This window comes from Lissotriton helveticus, chromosome 8 (assembly GCF_964261635.1).
Source record: "Lissotriton helveticus chromosome 8, aLisHel1.1, whole genome shotgun sequence".
Lineage (NCBI taxonomy): Eukaryota > Metazoa > Chordata > Amphibia > Caudata > Salamandridae > Lissotriton > Lissotriton helveticus.
This window is the reverse complement of record NC_136069.1, coordinates 962,221,203-962,248,008: the sequence shown is the minus strand read 5'-3', so window position 1 is coordinate 962,248,008 and position 26,806 is coordinate 962,221,203. Positions and strand designations below refer to the sequence as shown.

The 26,806-nt window shown below is 40.5% G+C and overlaps 1 protein-coding gene across 1 annotated transcript in view; it reads right to left on the bottom strand.

Moving 5' to 3' along the window:
* The window catches only part of IL1RAPL1 (interleukin 1 receptor accessory protein like 1), a 2,344,491-nt gene that overhangs the window by 136,497 nt on the left and 2,181,188 nt on the right, over positions 1-26,806 (bottom strand). Inside the window, exon 11 of the mRNA XM_078656096.1 lies at positions 16,344-16,487. Within this exon, the coding sequence (XP_078512222.1) occupies positions 16,344-16,487 (144 nt within the window). The remainder of the gene's footprint in view (positions 1-16,343; positions 16,488-26,806) is intronic.

Genomic DNA, 26,806 nt, shown 5'->3' with positions numbered 1-26,806 from the left:
ATTAAAGCAATTTCATGTTATTTGCAGAAAAGGACTGAGTCATCGCTGTCTTGTGTTGTCACCGCTCCAACTGGACTGGCAGCACATAACGTTAAAGGTATTACTTTGCATCGTCTACTGATGCTGCCAGTGGAGCATGATAACAAATTACAATACCACAAGTTATCTGGAGATGCTTGTTGTGAAGTTTCAAGAGTCTTGAGGAAAATGAAACTTCTTATCATTGACGAAGTAAGCATGGTTTCCAATGTTATGCTTGCCTTTGTGCATTTGAGAATGCAAGAAGTTCTCAAAACAGAGTATGATGTGTTATTTGGTGGCAAACACATCATTGTTTTCGGTGATCTTCTGCAGCTGACACCAGTGAAAGGACAACCTGTGTTCAAAATGCTCACGCATGAAGATACCAGGAAGTGCCTAGGGAGCATTGGCAACGTCAATATATGGTTAAACTTCAATTATGCTGAACTGCGTGAAAATATGCGTCAGGCGAAGGATGAAGATTACAAGAATATTCTACAAGATGTTAGAATCGGAAAAGTGACCGAGCATGGGAAGGAAGCTTTACATGCACGATTACTGTCAAATTTGTATCCAGAACAAGACGTTGTGCCTGAGAATATTTTTCAGAAAATTACTGAGAAGAAATCTGGAATATGTTTGATGCCAACTCTTGCAGAATGTGCCATCTTCAACAACAAAATGTTGAATTTAGAAAACCAAGAGATTGTGAAACTGGAAGCTATTGACAGAGTAGAGCATATGGGATCAACAATTATTTTGTCTGAGAATTTGAAATCAAAATTGGATTCATTAGAGAAGACTATATCTAAAACTGCAGGTTTTGAAAAGACTCTGAATGTGTGCTTAAATTGCCGTATAATTTTAAGAAGGAATTTACATGTTGAAAGAGGTCTGGTAAATGGATCAATGGGTAATGTTGTTGATTTTGTGAAATACAGAAATAGAGATGGAATTGAATTTTTAAAAATTAAATTTGATGGCATTGAGGAAGTACAGCTAATTGGTCGTTGCTCTGCTAGGTGTTTGCTTGTAAAAGACTTATATGTTCGCCGTAAGCAGTTTCCTGTTTGCTTGGCATATGCGGTGACAATCCATAAATCGCAAGGTTTAAGTGTAGACAGTGCATTGGTGAATATTGGCAGTTCTGTGTTCAAGGAGGGGATGGCATATGTGGCATTGTCACGAGTCAGAACTTTATCAGGATTGTACTTGATTGAGTGTGATGTCACAAACATTTGTGCGGATCTAGATTGTGTTAAGGAATACAATAGGTTAAGAAGAGAGTATGCACCACATTTGCCTCAATATCCTTTGTTTGAGAAACGTGTGGTAGGCCGGAAACGAAGAAATGTGACCAATAGTAGGGAGGTTGTAGCAAAAAGACGAAAAGTCGATGAACCTGAAATTATAAGCAGAAAGAAAATGGATTCTGTTGAAGATGTTGTTGGTTTTCAATTTGAAAATAGTTCTGGTGTCAACTGCTATGCTAATGTAGTGGTTAATGTTGTCTTTTCTCTATAAACTTTAAAACAACAGATTGTGATCAATTCGGATCAAAGTTTTTGCTGCTTGCTGAATTCTGTGTTAGAGAAATGTAGCACTGATAGAACAAAAATAGAAAGTGTGTCTGAAATTCGAAATCTGTTAGACAATTGTTCAGGTCAAACGCAATTCTCTCAAAATATTCAGCAAGATTGTCAGGAGTTTTTAATGTATATGTTTGATGTATTGCAAGATGAAGGTGTAGATGTAGATTACCTGTTTGGCCTTTCTTATCAATGGCAGCATGACTGCGAGAATTGTAGGGTATCAAGTACTACTACTGTAGACTCAGAAAGATTTATATATTTAACTTTGCCAGACAGTAAATCAGTGTCCTTTAATAAGCTAGTAAAATCAGCCGATCACAACATAGAGTGTAGCCAATGTAAGTCAGCAATGCTGTCCACATTATTTATATGAACATATGGCCAGTATGTCATTTTAATGTTCCAACGATGTAGGCCTGATGGAACAAAATTGACAACTTTAATAAAAAATGTTGTGGCTTCGCAGTTATCAATATCAGGAAGGACGTTTTTAACTGCAGCAATTATATATCATGACGGTCCTTCAACAACATCAGGACATTACACAGCTTATTTAAAGTCTAGAAACGGCTGGTCATTCGGCAATGATTCTGTTTTAACTTTTAAAAAAAAAATGCCTTTTGACCTTAAAAATTCTTACCTGGCGTTTTTAAAACCAAAATCTTAGGGAAAGAATCTCGGGATCTGCTCTGAGGAATTTCAAGAGGTTCTAATGGCTCCTACACTATTTGGCCTTGAGGATAAGTGTAGTACAGAGTCAAAAGTTACATGTGGAAATGTGGAACATGAGTGAGCAAGAAGGGTGAGAAATTATTAGTACAGGATTGTGCAAGTGATCTTGAACGTTTTCTTTCTGAAAGTTGCGGAAATAGAAAATGACGGGATTTGCATAGAAGAATTTGAAGAGTTATAAATGGCTCTTACACGATTTGGCCTTGAGGAAATGTGCGGTAGAGAGTGAGAAGTCATTTATTGTATGTAACATATTTGTCAAAACGATGGAGCTTTTCTTTCAGAAAGTGGCGGGCTGAAAATAATAGCAGCACAACAGAGTATAAGCTGTTCATAGGACATCCTTTGACGTCATGGAAAGTAAGTTACTTTTAAGGAGTTCTGATTTCTGATTGGTTATGTTATATGGGTTTTTTAAACACAATCATTTTGATTGTGTTTTTTTTTCCCCGCTGTTATATGATGAATACCTTCAACTCACTGTTTTTAGTGAAATTTGATACATTCTGAGAACATCAAAAATAAACCATTTAACATGTTTAATTAATTCTGTACTTTTTGTATTTATGATATACATTGAGAACTGTGCAGGAGGCATGGAGAAATTGAGGATTCTGTAAGTGTCAAGGTAGGTGAGTAATGTACATTGCTCTGTTGCATACAGTCCTCACCTTCTCCGTACTCTTGGATATGCTAGACTACATCTGCACAATGAGATACCTAAGCTGAGGGAATACAGGTGATGTGATTGTGGAATGAGCAAAAAAAATTGCACGTTTTTCAATTACACTACCTGTGTTTCCTAACATTACGAATCACATTGTGCAGATGAGGTTTAGGCTTGTCCAGGGACACAGAAGAGGTCTGGCCTTTGTTCAAGAGTGCAGTGGACATGACTCACTTCATTGGTAGGTCTGCACATGTATTATCTCCTCTGTACTCTTCAACAAGCCTAAATTTCATCTGCAACCCTGAGTAGGCCTCACTTCAAACAAACCTCTGGATACGCCACACCTTATCGTCATCCTGAATCAATCATTTAAAGTATTAGGGGCAGATTTATGATGGCCGTGCGCCTCTTTTGCGCCACCGTTGCGTCACTTTTGTGACGTAGCAGCAGTGCAAAAGATGCACCATGTTGCAACATGGGCTTCACTTCATCTGCAACAAGATACCGTCAGTTTAAAATGTATATATTTAGGACTGTGTAGGGGGCATGGAGAAGCTGAGGCTTCTGTAAGTGTCAAATTTGTTGCATATAGTGCTCACCTTTTGCGTAGACTACATCTGTACAATGACATACCTAAGCAAAGGAAACACAAGTGATGTGATTGTGGAATGAGCAAAAAAAATTGCACGTTTTTCAATTACGTTACCTGTGTTTCATAACATTACGAATCACATTGTGTAGATGAGGTTTAGGCCTGTTCAAGGAGATAGAGGAGGTCTGACGTTTGTACAAGAGTGCAGTGGACATGACTCACTTCGTTGGTAGGCCTGCTCATGTATTATCTCCTCTGTACTCTGCAATAACTTAAATTTCATCTGTAACTCTGAGTAGGACTCACCTGAAACAAATCTGTGGATAGGCCACACCTTATCAGCATCTAGAAACAATCATTTAAAATGTTAGGGTTAGATTTATGATGGCCGTGCGCCTCTTTTGCGCCGCTGTTCCATCACTTTTGTGACGCAGCAGCAGTGCAAAAGATGCATCATGTTGCAAGATAAGCCTCACTTCATCTTCAACAAGATACCGTCAGTTTAAAATGTATATATTTAGGACTGTGTAGAGGGCATGGAGAAGCAGAGGCCTCTAACTTTATTTCTTTGTAAAATTGGATGATTGTCAATCTTTTCCCTTATCTTTTCTAATTTTTAAATACATGTTTTAATATTTTTCAAATTTTTGTTCTTTCTTTCACAGATTGAAAGTATAAAAATAACAAGTGACTAAGTTAACGACAATTATAAGGTAAATGTTTTGTACTCTTTTGTTACGTTTCTATCACATTTAACTTCTATTAGTTCCACTGCTTCATTTCTTTAACCCTCAGTTTCCTGCCTTTGCTACTTCCCTCATTCCTTTTTCTATTACTTACTTACTCTACTCCTTCCACTCCTTTTCTCAGTCCCTCTGTTCTCATAGTTCCTCACTCCTGTTCACTCACTCCGTCTCTATTACTCTCACTGTCTCTGACTCATCACTCTTTCACTACTTCTTCATTATGCTTTCTCCCTGTAGTTCAAACACACGAAGGGGCATATTATTAACACAGGTGATAAAACTATCGCTGCTTTTATCGGCAGAATACTGCCGCAAAAGCGGCTTTAGTGGCAGTTTTCTGCCGCAAAAGCGGCTTTAGCGGCAGATTTCTGCCGATAAAAGCAGCGATAATTTTATCGCCTGTGTTGATAATATGCCCCTATGTTATTTACATTTCTTTGCTGTTTCAATCATTCCTTTTCTGTTACTTCTGCTTTCTGTTTTTTCTCTATGTTATTCCACATGTTTTAATCTTATTTTGAACATTCACTCACATTCTCTAAGAAACTCTTGTTTATTATTGTTCTACTCTCCTTTTTTTCTTTCACTTCCTTATCTATTTTGTTTTTCACAATTATACCCTCTTCCATCTTTTCTTTGGTAAATAGATCTGTTAACCAGTATCTCTGTGTTACTCCCTATAGCTGTCTTTCTTTTAACATTACTCTCTGTTTCCTTCCCTTATACTTACTCTTCTTTTTTTTTTTAATTTTTTTTTAGTTCGCTTCCGGTTCGCGTACCGGCGAGCGAACCGGGAAGCAAACCAAAAGAAATAGAGGTTGCCAGAGTGCTTAACATTCTAGCAATTTTTTATAAATGGGAGGTTGTTCTGAAAAGAACTTTTTTTTTATTGTGTTTGTTGTTTTATATATTTTTTATTTTTCTGAACATTTATTTACTTTTTTTGTATTTTTTGAACGGTTTTATATTTTTTTTGTTTTTTGGGGGGGAGAAACGAAAATGATTCATTGTAAAGGGCTCAACAGGAGCAACAAAAAAAAGATAATTTATTTTCTGGGGTGATTTGGACAATCATGATTATCAATTGCTAAGTTGATTAAATTGATGCTACTTTCTCTGTAGCAAATCAACTGACCGCAACGCACGCACACTTGTTTGATTGTCCCGAACCTCATCTGTATATTTGGGACCGTCTCCTTCGCCTCTGGTCCCGTCACTTCCTGTACATTTGACCTTCTGGCCATAGGAGGAGGGTTATCGTGTAGGTCACGTACTTGCGCAGCACTGTAGTTGATAGGGTGCCACCTGTCCATATGGCGATGCATCGTATAATTTCCATAACTATACTTTTTATCTGTCCCTCTGGACAGATCATTTTTACATATCAGGCAAGTTACGTACCGGGCATTCACTTTTTTTTGGCCCCGGGGATATTTAAAAAATTGCCAAATAAAATTCTCTTTCAACTGGGACCTCCTAGGCTCTTCTGGCAAAAAGTGCCTCTCTTCTTCCTCTCCCTCTTCTTCCACCTCTTGCTCAACCACCACCTGAGGAGGTGGTCCTCTCTTCCTAGGAGGTGGTGGTGGTGGTGGGGATGCACCAGCTGAAGCTACAACACTTGCCATTGCTAAGTGATGAAAAAAGGTCTTCCTCTCACAAAGATAAAAGTCAGAGTGAGGAAACAAGGAGGGGTTTTCATCATTTGGTAAAAAAATAGTTGTAAACCAATGAAAAGTGTTATTTTTAGGTCACATGACCTAGCCTTACATCATTAGGAACCCAAAAGTGAAATGAACCAATGAAAAGTTGTATTAACAAGTCACATGACCTGTTATGCTTACGTTACGCGCTCCGCGCTGCGCCCTGCGCCCTGGATCGCTTCCGGGAAGCTGCGCTTCGCGCCTTGCTTCGCGCACCGGAGCACTTTCGGGTGCGCTAACGCGGCGCGTCATATGTTGCATTACGCGACAACGCAATACGTTGCGGTTACGCGACGCATCACGATGTTGTTTTCTAACGCGGCAGTTGCGCAAACAGAACGTTTATCGATTCGCTGAACGAGTCGCGGCACCAAATTGAGCTAAAGAGAAGCTACCCGGTTCGCGGATCGGGAGCGAAACAAAAAAGAATAATAAAAAAAATACATTAAAAAATTGTATTAAAAACATATAAAATATATTTTTCGTTTTAAAGAAGAATACATTTTTAAAATTTTGATATTTGCTATTAAAAAAACATTGAAATTTACTGAAAAAACCATAGGTTATAGACCATATATAGTTAGGAATTAGCATTTACAAAACCTTGAAAATTCACTGAAAAAACCATAGGTTATAGACCATATATAGTTAGGAATTAGCATTTACACAACCTTATTTTACTCACACAAAACCATTGAAATTCCATATATAGTTAGTTGCACTAACTATATATCGCGCACCCGCAATCCACTGCTGATGATGTCACATATTACATCATTCATGACACGGTCAGTGACATCACTGATGACATCACTGATGACATGTCAAATGACATCACTGATGACATCACTTATGACATCTCATTTGACATTAATGACCACATCACTGATGATATCATTCATGTGACAATACAATACATCTCCTCACATTTTAATATAACCTTTGTTACACCCAGTGTTAAATACAGAGTATAATTTTTGAAACCATTCACACACCAATACTAGTTACTACATACGCACTCACTGATTCCTACGTCTACACACACATTCACTTATTCACCCATACAATCATTCATACATACAATCACTCATCGTTACAACACTATCATATGCACTCATACACCTATACAGATACTCACACTCTGTCACTCATCCATGGAGTTACTCACACACCTAGTCAGTCCTGTAAAGAATCAATCACACTTCCATTTTCTAATCTATACAGTTAAACATAGAGCACCTTACATTTTCAAACATATACTAACACATACTTACTCTCTTATACAATCATTGATACAAGTACACATTGATCTGCACAGAGTCACACACCTCCCAGCCAGCCACACACACACTCAGTCTCCCATACAAATACTTGAGCAATCAATCAATAACCCATATAGTTACTCATATAGCTACTGATCAACACATGCAGCAGTTTACAGAACAACAGACATAATGATGCACAAATTAAGACAGTTTAGTCACTAACCCATGCACTCAGTGAGACACATTTAATCACTCACTCATACAGTCAGTCATGCACCTACTAAATCCTTCATCCAGACACTTCTACATCCACTCATTTTTCAATATGTAAGACATATTTAAACTTTACAGAAACATAAAATCACTGGATGTTGTTATCAGTGATGTCATCAGTGATGTCATTTGAGATGTCATCAGTGAAGTCATCAGTGATGTCACTGACCGTGTCATGAATGATGTTATATGTGACATCATCAGCAGTGGATTGCGGGTGCGCGATATATAGTTAGTGCAACTAACTATATATGGAATTTCAATGGTTTTGTGTGAGTAAAATAAGGTTTTGTAAATGCTAATTCCTAACTATATATGGTCTATAACCTATGGTTTTTTCAGTGAATATATATATATATATATATATATATATATATATATATATTCAGTCCAGAGTTTAAGCCCTGACAGGAAGATACCACAGGATTGGCATATTTGCATCCATTTCAATTGGGAGCATCAGCAAACAGGAGGTACAGACACAAGTTTGCCAGGTGAGTTACTGCCAGACCGGTTTCAGGATTGTGATCCCTTTCTCAATGGCGACCGTTTATAATGATGAGTGGCATGCACTCTATTTGAAAGGAACCTGCTTTAGTGGGCGTGGCCGCGAAGCGACATTCTAGTTCTTGTAGTGCACGTGAAAATACAACATCTCCATTGAGTTCATCATTAAAACGGTTTAATAAAAAAAAATTCAAACCCCAGTGGGACGGTGAAGATTGTACTGTAATGTCCAGTTTTTTCTCATTCCGTTGCTCCTGGATGGTCGGTCCCCCGCACCACGATAGAGCCAAGTGAGCACCATCGCACGGTCCACCTCAGAGCGGCAGGCATTACTTCCACGGCTGGGCTTTAGCCGCAAATATTCAGTCCAGAGTTTAAGCCCTGACAGGAAGATACCACAGGATCGGCATATTTGCATCCATTTCTTTTGGGAGCAGCAGCAAACAGGAGCTACAGACACAAGTTCGCCTGGTGAGTTACTGCCAGACCGGTTTCAGGATTGTGATCCCTTTCTCAATGGCGACCGTTTATAATGATGAGTGGCGTGCACTCTATTTGAACGGAACCTGCTTTAGTGGGCGTGGCCGCAAAGCGACATTCTGGTTCTTGAAGTGCACGTGAAAATACAACATCTCCAGTGAGTTCATCATTAAAACGGTTTAATAAACAAAAATTCAAACCCCTGTGGGCCGGTGAAGATTGTACTGTAATGTCCAGTTTGTTCTCATTCCGTTGCTCCTGGATGGTCGATCCCCCGCAACCAGGATAGAGCCAAGTGAGCACCATGAGATGTTGTATTTTCACGTGCACTTCAAGAACCAGAATGCCGCATCGCGGCCACACCCACTAAAGCAGGTTCCTTTCAAATAGAGAGCACGCCACTCATCATTATAAACGGTCGCCATTGAGAAAGGGATCACAATCCTGAAACCGGTCTGGCAGTAACTCACCTGGCGAACTTGTGTCTGTACCTCCTGTTTGCTGCTGCTCCCAAAAGAAATGGATGCAAATATGCCGATCCTGTGGTATCTTCCTGTCAGGGCTTAAACTCTGGACTGAATATATATATATATATATATATACATAGATTTAGGTATACGATATCTAAGTAAGGGGTGAATACACCACCTTACCCAGGTTGCAATTGCAGACCTGTGGTGTCAGTTTGGAGGGCCAGCCAGGGGTGGCATAATACATGCTGCAGCCCCTGGTAGGCCTTGGATGCACCTATGCCCTGGGTACCTAAGGTACACTATACACGGACTCACAGAGGTGACCCAATACCCAATCTGGTATGTACCTAAAGTACATGGTCAATTTAGAGAGAGAACAGCTAGGCTGTGGTCCTGATTAGCAGGGCCACAGCCAGTCTAAAGTTGAAAAAACAGAAAATCACAGCAAAAAGTGGGGGTGACCATAGGAAGCAGACCCTACTCTCCTACAAGTGGTACCTGTAACTCGTATCAATGTGCTGTGAAATCACTCCAGTAATCTGTCAATGATGGGTAGGACCAGTGCATGTGCAAGAGTACCACCTCAGTGGCATGACAGCGGGTACAGGTAGCATCATTACAACTCAAATAATGATTTATTTTACAGGGAGTTAACTAAGCTCCATGTATATGTGGAAGAGGTGTGGCGCCGCGGCCAGGGCGACTGACGCTGGAATCTGGGGACCACGGTTCGATCCCCGGCTCCGGCGGCAGGTCAGCCCAGCACCATGTGACTCTGGGCAATAGCTCGCTTAATCTTCCCGACGGCCCCCCAGCGCCTAGAGACCCTTACGGGTGATTGTGCGCTTTACAAATGTGGACTTTATGTATGATATATAATTGCATTACTTGCAAACGGGTATTCCGGGACACTAACGTGGAATAATTTACAACAGTTTGCCATTTGCTATCAGTGCAAACATGGCCACGGTCTGCATCCAAATGTCTGCACAGTGTGGTCAGTGGAATGGCCATAAAAGTGCGTAAGGTGCTCCCTGCACCCAAGACATGTAAGTATTGAATTGTGAGATGTTGCGGGGCTCCTGTTGTATCACTTCTCAGGACTGGCTCAAACTCAGATAAAAGAAGTGTGACTTCGAAGGTCTTCAATGAGTGCTTTCGATTTGGGGTTGTTTTGGTCTTTCAGGTGAAGGTTCAGGTCGAGAAAAAGGATGACATTGTTAGCGTCAATGGAATGGTGTAAAGAAGTCCATGATAGCATTGGTGAAGTTGATGCATGGTCCAGCAGGTGGTCAGGACATGACAGTGCCCTTTAGAGTGAAGTTAGCTGAGCCATGGAGTTTGAACGACCGGTGTTCGAAGTAGGAGGATGACATGTCCATGGAGGTGGTACAGCTGATGGCGTTCTTGTTGATAATGTGGATTCCATCTCCGGGTTTGTGATGTCTATCCTGACTGACAATCTTGAAGTGTTGGGGTTGACTGTGGCAATATCAGGTGCCAATGCGGGTACCCAGCCATGCTTCTTCTAGGAAAATCAGGTGTGGGACATTGTAGTGCAGCAGGCCCCAGATCTCTGTGGTGTGTTTGGTGAGTGAGTGGTTGTTGAGAAGCATGCGTGAGGGTGAAGAGTGTTGTGCAGGTGGTTGCAGGACTGTGTGACTGTGAGAGAGTGGTATGTTGAATGCTATTGATGCAGGTGCAAAGTGTTGGGTGTCGGTAAGTGCATGAAAAGTTGCAGGAAGCACAAGAGAAAGCTCCCTCAATGTTGTATGGTGCAGCGAGGCAGCAGCATGGGGAGTGGCGGCGAGACTGAGGACATGGAGGGTGACAGCAGGGTAGTGGCAGGAGGGGGAAGAACCAGAGTTCCTAGAGCTGAAGATGGTCCATGAGCAGATGGGCACAGAGGGCTTGGTTTTCTTCCGCCTAAGGAGTGCCAGCAATGCGTCTGAGCTGGTGCCGCCATTAAGTAGGTCCTGGAGGGGGGAGGATTGATGTACTCTCCTGTGAAAATGAATGATGGGAAAACCAATGATGCCACTTCCTGCGCAGGTGAATGATGGTATAGCCAGTTATCTCACTTCCCGTGCAGATGGATGATGAAAATGAGTCCTGTTGCTTGACTTCATCTTTTGCAGTTAAGTGACTGAAGATGATGTTATGGCTTTCTTTGTTCTGCTTTGTAGCTGTGATTTGTTTCTGGAAAGGGATTTTAATGAATGTCTGCTGCTGCCTCATGAGGAGCCAGTAGAGACATAGGGCCTGATTTATAGTTTGGCAGACAGGTACTCCATCACATATTTGACTAATATCCCACCTGCCTTATTACTAGGGTATTATGTCTTAATGCCAAACTCTAAATAAGACCCACAGTTTCCTAGGTCATTGGCCTGTGGTTGTTGTGGGGTGCAAATTAAGTCACTGTGAGGGACCAGCATTATTCAACAGTATTCATCCTCCTCTGGTGCAATATTCACTTGCAATACAGAAAAGGGAATTGTTCAGGGGCGGCTCCTCCATGTGGATGGAGGAGCGTCGCAACACTGCTTTCTCACAGTGCAAGAAGCAGATACATTAAAATGGTATTATGATTGCAGGAAAGCAGAAAGAAGGGTTTGGTTGGGGGCAGGTAGGTGGGCAATCCTGCTGCAGGGCAGGGGAGGAGTGGCTTGCCCACTGTTGTGGGCGCTGAATGTTTGGTCGACCCGAGGGCCGACCAAACCACTCATTCGCTCTCTCCCGTTCACTCCATGTAGGCTGCATGCACCTGCATGGGGAAAATGGCCGCCCCATATACGCCTGTGAGGTCGACATCCCAGTCAATCACAATGCTGTAATTGCAGTGTTGTGATTGGCTTAGAGGAGGAGAGGGAAGCTGCCTGCTTACTGGGACTAAGAATAGAGAGAGAAGGAGACATGACGCCGGACCGGAGGCAAAGGTACATTTTTAAAAAAATGCTCAGTAAACAAGCATTTGCAATGCAATAGGTCTCACATTTGCAAAAGTTTGAGCTGTAGGCATTGTAATTTACAATGGCTTTTATTTGTGTGTTTTGAAAACCTGCAAGTGGTGTGTAAACACACACTTTGACTTGTAGTCCTCGCTCAGGAGAAGCAAGGCTGGTAGTAGATGTGGCGCAGTTACTGCCAGCCTTGTTTCTTGTAAGCAACAACTATATGTACAAAGTCCATGTTTATGCACCACTGGTAGGTATGTGTGAAAACTGATGGACAACAGTCACAGAAACTAAGAGCATGAGAGAAAGAGTAGAGCGAGGTAGAGTGAGAGAAAAAGTGAGACAGTAAGAGCAAAATATAGAGGTAGCAAAGATAAAAGATTGAATTTTCATCCTTACACTGAGAACTGGGGTAAGGCTGAACAGTAATCTAAGGGAGCTCTGTGAAACAGAACCATGGCTATCAGAGGAGCAGAATGGGTAGTGACACTGGGGCTCAGCGACTGAGGGTTCAATTAAAATCAAAGCAGAATCGGAACTGTGCAATTAAACAGACTAAAAAGCAGTACCTATCTTGCAAACACATTAAAAAATCTATTTAATGTGTCAGGTTAAAAAATGTTGTGTCTCAAATTGTATAGGAACATGTAGATGTTTCTTTTTCAGTAATTTATATTCCTGACATATAATGGTGTCATTCATTTTACATTCTGTTTGCTGTCATAGTTTTATAACACTGTAAGTGAGGGTAAGATAAACAAAACAGGTTAGAAATAATAATTATGTAAATTGAGATATATGTTTTTTGTGTAGTGCTTGCTACGTGGATATGGCTGCTTGCGCAGTGCAGTGTTTAGGTTTTTGTTTACTCACCGACCTTGCCATGATCGCAAATTCCATTTCCCAGGAGCGTACTACTACCTTTCAGACTTTTTCAGGCAGACAAGGGACCTGCTGACCCTGAATCCACTACCCTTGCACTCAGACAGATACACTGCTCAAACAACCGCACACACAGGAAAGCATAACACATACCCCAAACAAACCACATCTGCACAGACATAGCCTGTGTAAGCAGGCAGTACACACTTTCTCTCATAGAACATACGTTTAGACACTCAGAGATGACGTACATCTCTTTCAGTTAGATACACACAAAGCACAGGCAGCTTCTCTCAACCCCTCAAGCATGCCATCCGTGCACACGTTCTGTCTCTCTCCCTGCACTCTGCTCCACATCTTGTCCTCTCTGGGCTGTCTTGCGCTGGCTATATTTAGCAATAAGGAATGGGAACAAACATCTTTAGCTGCTCACGTAAGATAAGAAAGAGGACATAGGCCCCCCTCATGAGGGGTGGGAGCAGGGGGGCCTTCTGCTCATCTTTGGCACACGCTGCAGAGGTGAAAAGAAGCCCAGGTTCAGGGGTCATGTAATAATGCACTACGACGCCGTTGGGATGCCATCACCGACACTCATGCGGACCTCTTTAACGTCTGGACTCCAAAAGACTCCCATAGGATAGAGGCCGTAGGGGTGGCCTCACTGGCAGGGCCGGACTGGGAGAAAAAACAAGACAAGCAGGGCAAGCCAGCACCAGCAACCTAGCGCCAGCCAAGAAAGCAGCGCGTTTAGCAGTGGCAGAGCTACCGCTTCACCCATTCCACCTCACAGCAGCAGCAAGAGAAATGCACACAAACAGCCATGTGTTATCATGTAGGCACATGTGTGGTGATGTCATAGCCCCTACTTTCTACTCTTTAGCCATGCTCCTCTGCATTTGGGATGCTCTGCAGTATCACTAACAACCAGTGGTGAAGCCAATCGACCCCAGAGGCTAGACCTATTGGCTTGGGCAAAGCTTGTTTACGTTGGAGTGAAAAGTGCACTTCAAATAAGGACCAGGCCAGACTTTCTGTCCAAGATGGAAATACGGCACATTATTTAGAACTTGACCGTTTATGGTATATAAAAAATACTTTTGTTAATAAATAAGAAAAAAGAACACATTAAATAATGGATATATCATGAACGATGAAATACATATTTATTCATTTATATAGCATCAGAACCATTTAATTTTGAGCAGAAACATTGCCTAAAAGCGGCAGTAATGGTGCAGACAGAGGCTGCTGGAATAGCGCTGGCTGGAGAGAATCGCACACATGTCCGTCTCAGCAGCATGCCTGATTTGCACAATCCCATATGCCCCAATAATTCACATGCCTGAATTAATCTGTCCCTGCATTACCTGAGAGGCAAACCTGCTCATCGGAGCGGGATTCACGTCACCATGGGTGCACCTACGCTCAGGGCAACTTACGAGTGTAAATTAAAGTCAAACATTCATAAAATGTGCATTTGCACTCCCACATCAATTTATCCAAACACTGCATTGCACCATACGTGGTCATTTTATGGGGGAGTACATCTGGCTCCAGGGGCGAGGAGTGAGCAGTTTAGAGCAGGGATACATGAAAAGATAGTTAACAGAGAAGAGGATGTGTCTTAAGGCCAGAGCGACCGCCTTGGAAGCTGGTGAACGAGGTTCACAGGTCCAGCTTCTGTTGCAAACCCCGGACCCTGAATGTAAAATCACCTTGCTTACACAGGGCTTTGATGCACAGTCAGCGTGCAACAAATCCTGGCATGCAGCATAACAAAACAAACCTATTTGCAATACATTCACGGCACTCATGCTTTAGCTGAAACATCTTAAACTAAAGCACGGGTGCCTCGATTGCTTCTAAAGAAAAGAAATAGAAAAAAAAAATCAATTCTTTTACTTTTGAAGCAATTGAGGCACCATTGTTTAGCTTGAGATATTTACAGCCAAAGCACGAGTGCCGCGATTGAAACCAAAGGAAATAAAGGAAATAAAATGGCAGACACACGTTTTTTTCTCTTTATTTATTTTGGTTTCAATCGCCGCACTCGTGCATTAACTTAAGTTTCTTAAGCTAAAGCGGGTACTCCAAATGGTTCAAAAGTAAAGAAATTGATAACAAAAAGTTTTTTCAATTTCTTTACTTTTGAAGCACTCGTAGCACCGTGCTTTAGCTTAAGATGTTTACAGATAAAGCGCATGTGCGACAATTAAATCCAACATAAATAAAGAGAAAACAAGGCACAAAAACATTAAAGCTCACAGGTCACAACAACAACAAAAAAAGTGCGTGCACAAGCAGAATAAGCAAGCCACGAAAAACGAAAGAGTTCCAAGACAAACACTTAATTCCACACGCAGCATGTTTACAGTAGTTACTAGTTAGAGTGTGCTGCATAGGCGTTCTCAAACAAGTAAAGTAGGAACTAAAAATCGCAGTAGCCTTTGAAAACGTAGAGATTGAAGCAGACAAGCAAACAAACCAATAAAAAGCCACTAGGTGGAGTAGGTGGAGTTTCACCACATATACTAATTACTCGATGTCTCTGAGAGACAGCGCATGCGCTGCCTAGGCGAGACCTAAAAAAGGGATGAGGTTCATGGATGGAAAATTTGAGATGGAACACGACCACAACAGTACTTACCAGATCACTCACTACAAGAAGTTTTCAGACTATAAAGACATCAAACTGTATTTACAATATGTTTTGAGAAAAGACAGTTGCCAAGGAATTATACAGATTCGACCACCGGCTAACTTATCATAAACTCCGTAAGTGTGATATTGTGATCATGTCACATAAATATATTTTATATATTTTCCGTAAATTTAGAAATATGAACATCTACTATAACACATACACAATGCAGTAGTGTTTTAAAGGAGAGGATTTCTAAAGACCTCTACTTCTTTTTACGTTTAGGACAACCTCAATTGTTTACCTAAACACAGAATATTAAAATGACTGACGCTCAATGATGAAACTTATTTTTGTAAGAGATTGTCAAAAAATGGCCCTTAAAATGGCTCATTCATAGCTTCTGATTTTCTTAACTCAAGCTCGCTGCAACTGATTGACAACTTTTCTTGAAGTTTTCACGGTACTGGATTGTGCTAACATGACCATGGTTCCAAAACATTTTCATCAAACAAACTGAATTGTCCTGTTCAGCTGCGAAAACCGATTAAATTGAGCTGTACTAGCATGGTCCTAGGAATACATATGAACTACCCCGCACCTCGGAATACATATGAACTACCCCGCACCGCGCCAAAACTGTGAAATGGAAAACAAAATGTCAATAATAATACACATAACACAACGGTGTTTACTTTCTAATATTTTTTTTAAGCTGCGATTTGTGGCGTAAAATGCACCAGGGTTTCCATTATGTTCCCTCAAAATATAAGATCTAATTTAAAAGACAGAAACATAGAACACTTCCTTACCTCCTTCTATTTCTTCTGCCCCAAAATGAATTCGATAGAAAAGCATTATCTCGATCTTGTAGCAGTTGTATATAGTGATCAGACAGAGAAGCAGGAGCAGAATAGCACCAAGTCCACCAGCAAGTTCAACTGTATACATTAGCTCTGTAACACATGATAAGGTATATAACAGTTTCTTCATTTGTCGAGAAAGAGGATCACTGAATGATAACTCATTTAGTTAGGAATATAGAGAGCCGGACTTTAATTAATTGGTATTTTATTTTAAGAATTGTGTCACTCATTACAATACAGTACCTAATAACATTCTTGGTGATTACAACTTGCTGAGCAAAATCATTCACAATTAAACTTCAATAGGCAATACATCAGTGTAAATTACAAAAATGGCATATCAAAAATGATTAGTACAGCTAAAGAACCAAAGAACCGTGGAGGAGCAGGAGCTCAAAGGTGAAATACAGCAATATCATTAGCGGGTGGTTCCAATTAATAGAAGAAAACAAAGGCATTCATGTATTACCACTTTTGTTGATGAGTCTCTTTGCACCAACTAACTGGACCTCAGTGAATGGATGAGTGAGAATTAATATGTCTTTGTGCAATTTAACCGGTGCTCAAGTAAAGCGCTCCAATACCTTCAGAGAAGGGCTATATAAAACTGCAAAAAGAAAAAGGTTCTCCCCTACCACCCTTCATGACCTCTCCCATCATACTACACTTGGCCTCACTACTACATGGAATGACCACCCTCGAGCATCACAGAGAGGGTAAAAACGCAGCCATGTCTCCATTTCCTGCCTACTTGAGATACTGAGAGCATGACCAATTCCCAATTCATCGAGACAGCAGGCTCATGGAACTTTGTATGCACTGGCTCTTGAAAAGTTCTCCAGAAATTGTAGTTTCCCTGAATAGCACTTTCTGTATTTCACATCTATAGCTGTTTGTGATTCCTTACTATAGGCTCTCTTTGCCTCCCACAAAAGCTCTGATTTGCCCTCTCTCCGCCATCCTAACCTTGGTCTCTAACTCATAACTAGAAAGCAACGCACTGCAGTGACTGTGAGGCGAGAGACGCACGGTTGCTCTAGTCCCTGACTTCCAGCCAAGCTACTGGAAAAGCAGCGTGTACCTTGCTCACTGGGTGAGCAGGCTCAATGACCTTTATTTGTGAATGATGACTTATTTCATACATCTATTAGAAATTGTGTTTTTTTTCTTTTTTTGTAACCGAACATTTATTGTTGTGTTATCACATCATACATAAAGATATAATTTCCTATATTGCGGCCAAAAAAGCAGAGTCGAATGTGACAGAATGGACTTTATCCATTACATATATTCACCAAGGGTAATATTTATGACCCGGTTTATGTCGCTCTTGCACCACACAAAGTGGTGGAATGTGACACAAACCTTAAGTCAGATTTCTGAAGCCATGCAAAGCCACTTCGCGTGGCTAAAAAAAGTGGAGACAAGGCAAATTGCAGCGTTGCGTTACTCAACCCTAGGTAGGCGTTCTATGGGTGTAGCGTGGGTTTTCCAACGCAACTCCCATGGTTTATTGACACATTCCCAGATTTACAGGACCTTGTAGACCTGGGAATGCACAAAAAAGATAAGCCTCTCCAGGTGAGGCGCAACGAGGAGAAATAGCTTTTTTTTCCCTCGTTTTTCCTCTTTCTATGTGTGCTGCAGTCTACAGCACACATAGAGGACAAAGCGTCTCTCCTTGTTTTTGTGCAAACAGGTACCCCTTCCTGCACAAAAACAATCCTGCCTACAACACAGGCACCTTTGAACCATGGTGCAAGAGTGCCTGCATTGGAGGTAGGCTGACAAAACAGTGCAAGTGCAAGGGAAACTGACAGGAATACACCATATTGGATAAACACGGCGCATTCATGCACTCCCTGTGATGCAGGGTAGCGCAGCAAGATGACCTGCCCTGCGCCACAAAAGTCATAAATATGTCCTAAAGTTCTAATCTCCAACCACAGGCACCTTTCCCAGTGTTTAAAAGGGAAAATTGGCACCAAAAGAGAACCTTCCAAATTCTTAGAGGATGATGTTGTGGTGCCTTAATGGTATGATCCAAGTATCCTAAGTTCCTGTAGGAAGCAAACAACACCAAGGGAAGATTGAAATGAAGGGGGTGAGTTACCAAGCCAAAATGGGGAGGTTGCTTCTGTACTGTAGAAAATTATGGCAGGGACTCCTAGGAAGAGGTGGATGGGTGTGTAGAACTCACGTGGGCTGAGAAGCATAAGCCTTGTTAAATCCACATGCCACTGAAACTTGGCACCATGAAGTGAGAGAGAAAGGAGAAGGGAATGCATAGTTCATTTTTGCAAAAGCAATTGTGTTTTACTGTTTATGTCATCATGGTATATTACATGGCGTCTATCTCCACATTAGATAATAGGACACCTGTAGTAAATAACCTTCATAATTGCACACGCAGGGCATCATGCAAGAGAATACATTATTACAGGCAGCAAGCGAAGGCTTCAGAATAGTAACCGAGCCACATGTGCAAAGTTGGTAGCTATTCACAACTGGTGACCTATTACCTAATCTGGAGATAGACCCCATTTCCCTGCTCGATGATTTGAGAGTCTGATTCGCGATGAAGGGTGAACAACCTTTACAACAAAACTATTACAACGCACTACCATTACAACGCGGTCATTACAACGCAAACCATTACAACGCATTGCGCTGGGGGGCCATCTAGGATAGGGAATAAGTTTAATTTTCTATCCAACACCTTCCCTAGAGTCCACGGGGACTGGAGTTGGAATAGAAAATTATACTTACCACTATCCAGCACCTCTAAGCGCTATGCGTTGTAAAGGTTTGCGATGTAAAAACCGCGTTGTAAAGGCAGGCGTTGTAATAGCCTGAGTTGTAACGTCATACATCCGCGAAGAAGGTAATTAGGCATGGCTAATGTCCTGATGATTCCACTGGGTCAAATGTCAACAGGTTTTCAGGGTTTTCCTTCAAATAGTTTGAGCGGAGATTCAAAAATTAGTATTGGACTGTGTATTAGTGCTTGTTCAGAAATTCCAGATTATATGTCTTATAAGTACTGTACCAGGATGATGTTAACAACACAACATCCTTCCATTTACATAGAGTCACTATTGGGTGCATTCATTACACTGAATGATTATTCGGTAAGCAACACCATACTGCTTTACTTCTTTCCCACTTGAGTTAACACAGAAGCCTTGCCATCCACAGCTACTTTCGGTTTCACATGATACAGAATCGAGGATTAGGCCTAATGATTCACTGCTCGCTTCTATGGCTCTTACATTTTTAGGTCGAGCATTCTAGACCTCTTGTAATTACTTTAGTATATACTTATATGTATATGTACTTTGTGGGCTCTGGAGATCAGTCAAAGGTCTTGTCTGCTTCCACTTAGGGACTTTTCTTTCTGTTCTACTGCATCTATTTAACTGTCTTGATAGAAAATGACCAGTAAAGGTCAGTAAAGGACCAGACTTGCATTCTGCTGAGGGTCTTTCTTTTTTCATTTTTTTCTGGCAACTGCCTCTATTTAACTTTCTTGGTAGAAAACTACCAGCAGAGTTCAGTAAAATACCAGATTCACTTTAGCATTCTCTAGATTCCAGTGCATAGACATTGTCTTCCATGAGTAGCTGTTGAGAATATTTCTTCAAATCTTGTATTTTCAGTGATATGGCCACCGAAGGCCCTGATTTTATATTAAAAACAGAACTTTGGACTATACCATTTCCAGCTGAAAGGCAATATTTCTCTCCATGTGTTCCCATACCTGGTGTGTTATGCAGTTTGGTGTGTTATGCAGTTTGGTGCTTACTTGCCCTCCATATTAAAGAACAGTAGATGTTTCAGCACCCAGGCTAATGTGCTTCATGGCTAAATACATATAAGGTTCCAAAGGCGAGACTGATTGCATTGCAAATGCTTGTTTTGGCCACTGGCATTCATAGTAGGGTGAGATCTGGGAGCAAGAGGACTCTGGAACCTCGGCAAAATAGTTCACCCTCATAGAAGTTGCTTTAGGAAGATGCTACATTTAGAAAAGCACTAATTATTATCATGCCTCTGTTATTATTAGCACTTCTTGTTATGTTTCGGCACTCCCTCGTCATCATGGAAAACTAACACTCAGAATAAGGGATAACCTCTTGTGGGAAGATTTCCTCATGATTGGGTACCAAATTGGGTTCTTCACGAGTTAGACATCATCCCATCACTCTTAGAGATGTTTTTTCGAGGTTTTTCAGATGCCAGTAAATGTTACAATGCAAATTTGAAATGTGGCTGTCTTTGATAGTTTTCTTTATGTGTTCTGCATAGCATTCTCAACAGCACTCATTTGTTTTGCTACCTTTGTGACCGCAGCTCAACTTGCTCCAATTTGATCTAATATGCCACCAACCACTGCTCCATAACCCCCAGTTTGTCCTGAACTTTACAGATATAGGCCATTAATATCTTCTTCCATTGGATCAGGCAGTATTATCCCTCCTGATTTGTCAACATTTTCAACAGTGTAGCACATGCTTCCTTGAAAATGGGTGAAGTGGCTCATCCAGCGCTTCTTTGTGAATTTTCCCAATAGTGTTTGTTTTTTAATTTATTTTTTAGAGTTTTATATAGCGCAAACAAGACCCAAGAAATCGGGTATTAAAGCGTTTTACATGAGCACCAGTTTTTTTTACAGATGGACACATTCATTTTTGTTAGGCACAGGGAGATTAAGTGATTTGCCCAGAGTCACAGGATGTTGAGTTTCGTTGCCGAGACTTGAACTCGGTTCCCCAGCTCCGAAGTCGACTGCTCTAGCCGTAAGGCTACAAAGTAGTGCCACAACGATGGGTTGGCGAGGAAATGTCAAGATTTATGTGTTTCAGTTATGTAATCAGCAGCAAACAGACAAGGCAGAGCACAGGTTGAGTAGTCGGGCGACATCTGGCACTAAATCAGTTCCAGGATGGGGATAAACCTTAAAATCCAGGGCTGGAATATCAGGGGACTGGGAACATACGTCAAGAGATATAGAGTGCTTACCTTCCTAAAACAAGTAACAGACTACGGGAGGTAACCCATGAACCCTAAAGAGACCAGGGCAATATTCTGTAACAAACAACAATGTTTCAAGGGTATTATTCACAGGTGAATTATATGTAGCACAATTAATTGCAATTGATAAAATCAAAAATAGGAGACTCCCAGGGAGTCATTTTCAAGTAACAATATAGTATATTTCGTTTGACAAGCATGTTGGACGTATTTAACTTCATATGTACACGCACAAGGGTCAGTAGCACTGTGTTACATTAAATGACATGTAACCAACAAAATACTGTGCACAAATGATCGTGAAGTATAGTGACGGCGCGAGTGACACGTGACATGGTATGTACTGCGAGGGTAGTGGGCGCAGACAAGTGAGATAAAAACGGTTTTACATATTTAGGATACCGCGACAATTAATGGTACAATAATACAAATTTCAGATGCATAGGATATCCATGAAATATGAGTGTCAGAAGTTCTGCTGTGGAAGTCAACGGCGTTTCGGCCTGCAGAAGTGTTAGCCAATCATCAAGACCAGGTTATGTTTTATTTATGTTGCAGTAAATGGGATGAGAGGATATACATATAGAAATTCTGTGTGGCGCGCAAGTTAGTTAGCAGAACTAACTATAATGGAGGAATTTCAATGGTTTTGTACGAGTGAATTGTCCAGCTAATTATAACACCCCTAAAACCTATGTTTTTTCAGTGAATTTCTAAGGTTTTTTAAATGCTAATTCCTAACTATAACATGTCTGAAACCTATGTTTTTTTCAGTGAATTTCAAAGGTTTAGTAAATGAAAATTTTTAAATGTATTAATTCTTATATTTTTTTTATACTGATTTGGGAGCTATTGAGGAACAAATAATATCTGTAGAGGAGACACTATCACAGGGTAGATTATTCCTACCTGTAGATTTAAGTGCAGGGGGAGAAACTCCAGAAAGTCAAGGTGAGAATATTAATGCAGGAGTAGCTAAGACGGGCGCAATAAATGGGTGTGTCTTGGATATATCGGTTCACATTGAGGTGACAGACTCCGAACACGAGATTGAGCCCCCACTAAAGGAGCGAAAAACCCCGTAAATAAACCAAGGTAATAAAGATGTGACAGAAGATGGGAATATAAAACTGGCCAAAAATAGAATAACTCCAGGGAGAAAAAGGAAAGCCAATAATAAGTCTGTCAAGTTAACTCAGAATAAGAAACAGATGGGAGCCAGGCTGGAAAAAAACGGATACCCTTTAGAGGAATATAGAAAATATTTGGTTAACATTACAAAAATCTTAGATAAATTGTATTCCTTTTTAACAGGCTCAATGGGAAATCTTCTTGAAAAAGTGGAGGCCATTGAGACTCAACTAAAAAGTGACAACCATTTGAGGCATAATGCCACTTACACTTATTTACCGGTACATGGCAGCTCTACGCAGCCATTGAACCCGGTAATTTTCCGCTTGAATGGCCATATAAAGAATGATATCCAGACAAAGTCGGATAACATCATTAATAGGAATACTATGGCAAATCAAGCCACCCTGAGACAGACCCTGGATTTGCAAAAATCCAAGGGGCAAGATGCGAGTCAAAGAATAGTGAGGCCTACGCCTAAGACTCATAGAAACGATGGCAGCCATCTTGATCTGCCTCCGGCTGCTTCACCTTATGTTATTGTAATAGCAAACGTCCCGCCCTACCGGAATCAGCACATGAATCATGGAAAACCCTGCGTAATAAATCACTCTCATGGCTAGGGGATAAAACAGGCTTGGGTGAAGCTCTATTCACAAATTTTAAAATGGCCCACCGTGTCAGCTGGTTAGACAATAGAGGGAAAATGGTGGCTGGGGACTGTATTGTTCTAACATTCAGGATAGGGAAAACACATATAAATGAGAGAGAAATGTGTGTACTCCCTCTAGGTTTTTTCTATAAACCCAAATTTTGGAAGGACAGTCTATATACTCGGTGCAGAAATACAGAGCAAGATGGAATCCTTTTAATGTTGCTGTACAAAACAGATTCGAACCATTATCATCGTTGGGGAACGTGGATTGACTACTACCGGAAGACCGAAGTAGGGGCAGGAAGGATCATATGCCAACTAAGTGTACGGTTTCGGAGACAAGGGTGGATAAAAGGTTAATAGCCACGTCTACAGTACAAGACGAGGGGGATGACCCCTTGGATAGCTGTTTAATGACTGACCCTCAGTCTCTTTATAAACAAGGGATGGCAGAACTAGAAACTGTAAGTTATGCAATGGAACAATCGGATAAAATTATCCCTAATGATATCATAACTATTGCAAATCTAAAATCACTTGATAGGCCACAATCATCAGGGAATCAACATTGGCACTTAGTGTTTTGGAATATAGCGGGGTTGGCCGCAAATATATATGATCTCTAATAAAAGAGAGGGACCCCAACAACCAAAGGGGTAGGGTTCCAAAAGACTGTAAGTCAAATAAAGTGTCCCCTTTGGATAAAAATATAAACCAACTACTACACTTGCAAACTCATCATTACAAAGACAATTGATTCAATCCATACAGCCTAGCAAGAGCAAAGGTGATGCAGATAGTCAAAATTAAAAATGTGTACAATTTATTACAACATTCATGAAAGAAAAGAATACAATAAAATAGTAGTGTATATGTCCTAACACAATAAAATAATTACATAGAAAATCATAACACAGTGGGAATAAAAACATAGAAAATGATTCTAATTAAAAAAGAAGAAAAGGACACAATAGTCAGACATAATTAAATCAAACTCCAAATTGTACAAATATCTTAAATGGAGAAGTTATTTGGTCCAATGACTTTGTGTGTCACAATTCAAAATAGCATCGACGCGTTTCGGTTTTGGCAACTTGATTAAAAGCCAGCACCTTCCTCAGGATAAAAATATAAATTCCCACAATTTACGCTATATCTGCGAATAAAAAATGTATAATATAAGATACACATTATCTGACTAAAACAACATCTACATCATAATACAATACAATACTCCTGCATGCTGTGTGGCACTATAGCCCTATACAATCAGGCCATCTACACATACATCTCCCATGCAAATTAATAACTCATACTACATTACAGGCATCTAGCCTTGTCCAGGTGGATACAAAGAACATAGTACATCCAACTAGATAAAGTAATCGGTATTTTCACCTCTCAAGAACAGATGTTTAATATAAAGCTATTTATATATATATTTTTATGAGATCCTTTAAGGGTATCTCCAATATATACATTTTACATCTGTTAGGGCAATATGTTAAAGTTTTTTTGGTTTACCTCACTCGAGACAGCAGAGGCCCTCCAGAATATTTCAATGTTTAGTCCGACACTCCTTGTTATGTAAGCCGCACTGAGTGGAGCCGTCTAAAAAATTATTTGTTTTACATATCAGTGCTGACATCATAATAATTTGACAATGAGCTCATGACATGCTTTATATAAAGCTCACCTATTAAATTTTCTGCTGTCTCGAGTGAGGTAAACCAAAAAAACTTTAACATATTGCCCTAACTGATGTAAAATGTATATATTGGAGATTCTGTTTGTAATGATGAGTTTGCAAGTGTAGTAGTTGGTTTGTATTTTTATGCAAAGGGGACACTTTCTTTGACTTACGCAAAGATATATGACCCAGCATGGTTGAAGGTTGTTGATGATCACCCGATAATCTGCCTTCAAGAGACTTGGCAGATCAGTGAGCTGCATATGGAGGGTTTTTGGACTTATCATACCCCAGCTCTTCCTAGTAAAGCCGGCAGACCTAAAGGTGGGCTATGTATTTATATTTCAAATCTGTTAATTATGGAGAAAATGACGTTTGTAAGAACTAATGATTTTTACCAGAAACAGGAGTTACAAGGGAAGGAAGTTGGTTGTTTGACAATTTTTATAATAATGTTCCCAAAAATATGATTCCGAGTGTCCTGAACGATTTACAAAGGGATCTGAGGAAACTCCAAGACAGACCTAAAGGGGAACCGTGTTGTATCTGGGGTGGGGATTTTAATTGTTATCTGTGTAGGTACTACCAGAATGGTATATGTGGGTTGGGTGAGGATATAGACGATGCTGCACCACATTTTACACATTCAGCTGTGGGAGATATGCTGAAAGAAATCATGTCCAAATTTAATTTAGACTATGCTAATGAATTATGCATCCCTCCAGTAGCTTTTAAGCCCACTTATATAGGGAGAGGTTGTAACACGACGATTGATTTTGTTTTGTTTTAAAAAAATAAGAAATTTATAAAGATTTTAACATATGTAACACTCTGCAATGCGTTGAGTGATTACTACCCCATTAGTGTCCCTCTCTCATTCGAGAATAACATTCTCCATAGAATGGGTGTAGTGGGTTTCTCATATAATCAGGAACTCGAGCAGAAATGGATATACACTTAAATGGCAGAAGGGGGATCCCATCGCGTTTTCGGGGCAGCTTGTACATGAAACACAAGAGGCTTTCAATGTGTGCCTAGCGGAGGAAAATAAAGGAGCTGATGTGATAAAAGTATTCTTGAACATCTCAGCTAAGATTAAGGAAATTCTTATGGTTAAACAAAAGATGAGACTGTGCAAAAAACGGGGGTGGTTTGATAATGAATGCAGCAAAGCACATAAAAATCTAAAAACAGCCTTGAAAAAGCTACCCAGGAACAGAGAAGAGATAAGGAAAGCTAGATCGCTTTATAAACAGGTCCAAAAGAACAGAAAACATAAATTAAAAGAGGAAGTTTGGCTAGATCTACATGAGGCTTGTGTAAAGAAAGATAATGTTAAGTTTTGGAAGATTATGAATTCTACAAATTTAACGGTGAGGGACCGTGATGCGATGGACAGAGCAATTACAGAAGATAGCTGGATTGGCTATTTTAGTGACTTATACTGCGCTGGTACAACCCCATTAGATAATGAGCTAGGGAGGGAAACCCCTTAAGCAGGAGGTTATGAGACAGAGGGTACTAATGGGGAATAGATGGGCCTATCGGTATACCCTTTGGATATTAGCTTCACTCTGGACAAGATAGTTTGTGCAATGCAGAAAAGGGCCTCAGGCAAAGCCCTGGGGCCGGATGGTGTCCCAGTTGATGTCTACCGGTCAAAAACCGATATCAGGGCTCCACGTATAATGAATGTTTTAAATAAGTGTTGTCAAATTGGTTTTATTAAGTCTTGGTCAGATGCAATTTTAATACCCATTTTTAAGAAGGGAAATCGCAATGACCCTAAATGTTATCGTCCAATATCACTTTTAGATTCCCTTTTAGAATCAATCATTTTTATTAAGCAGTATCTCATCCTCTAACACAGCTCAGCTGACTACATCCACCGGCCGGCAG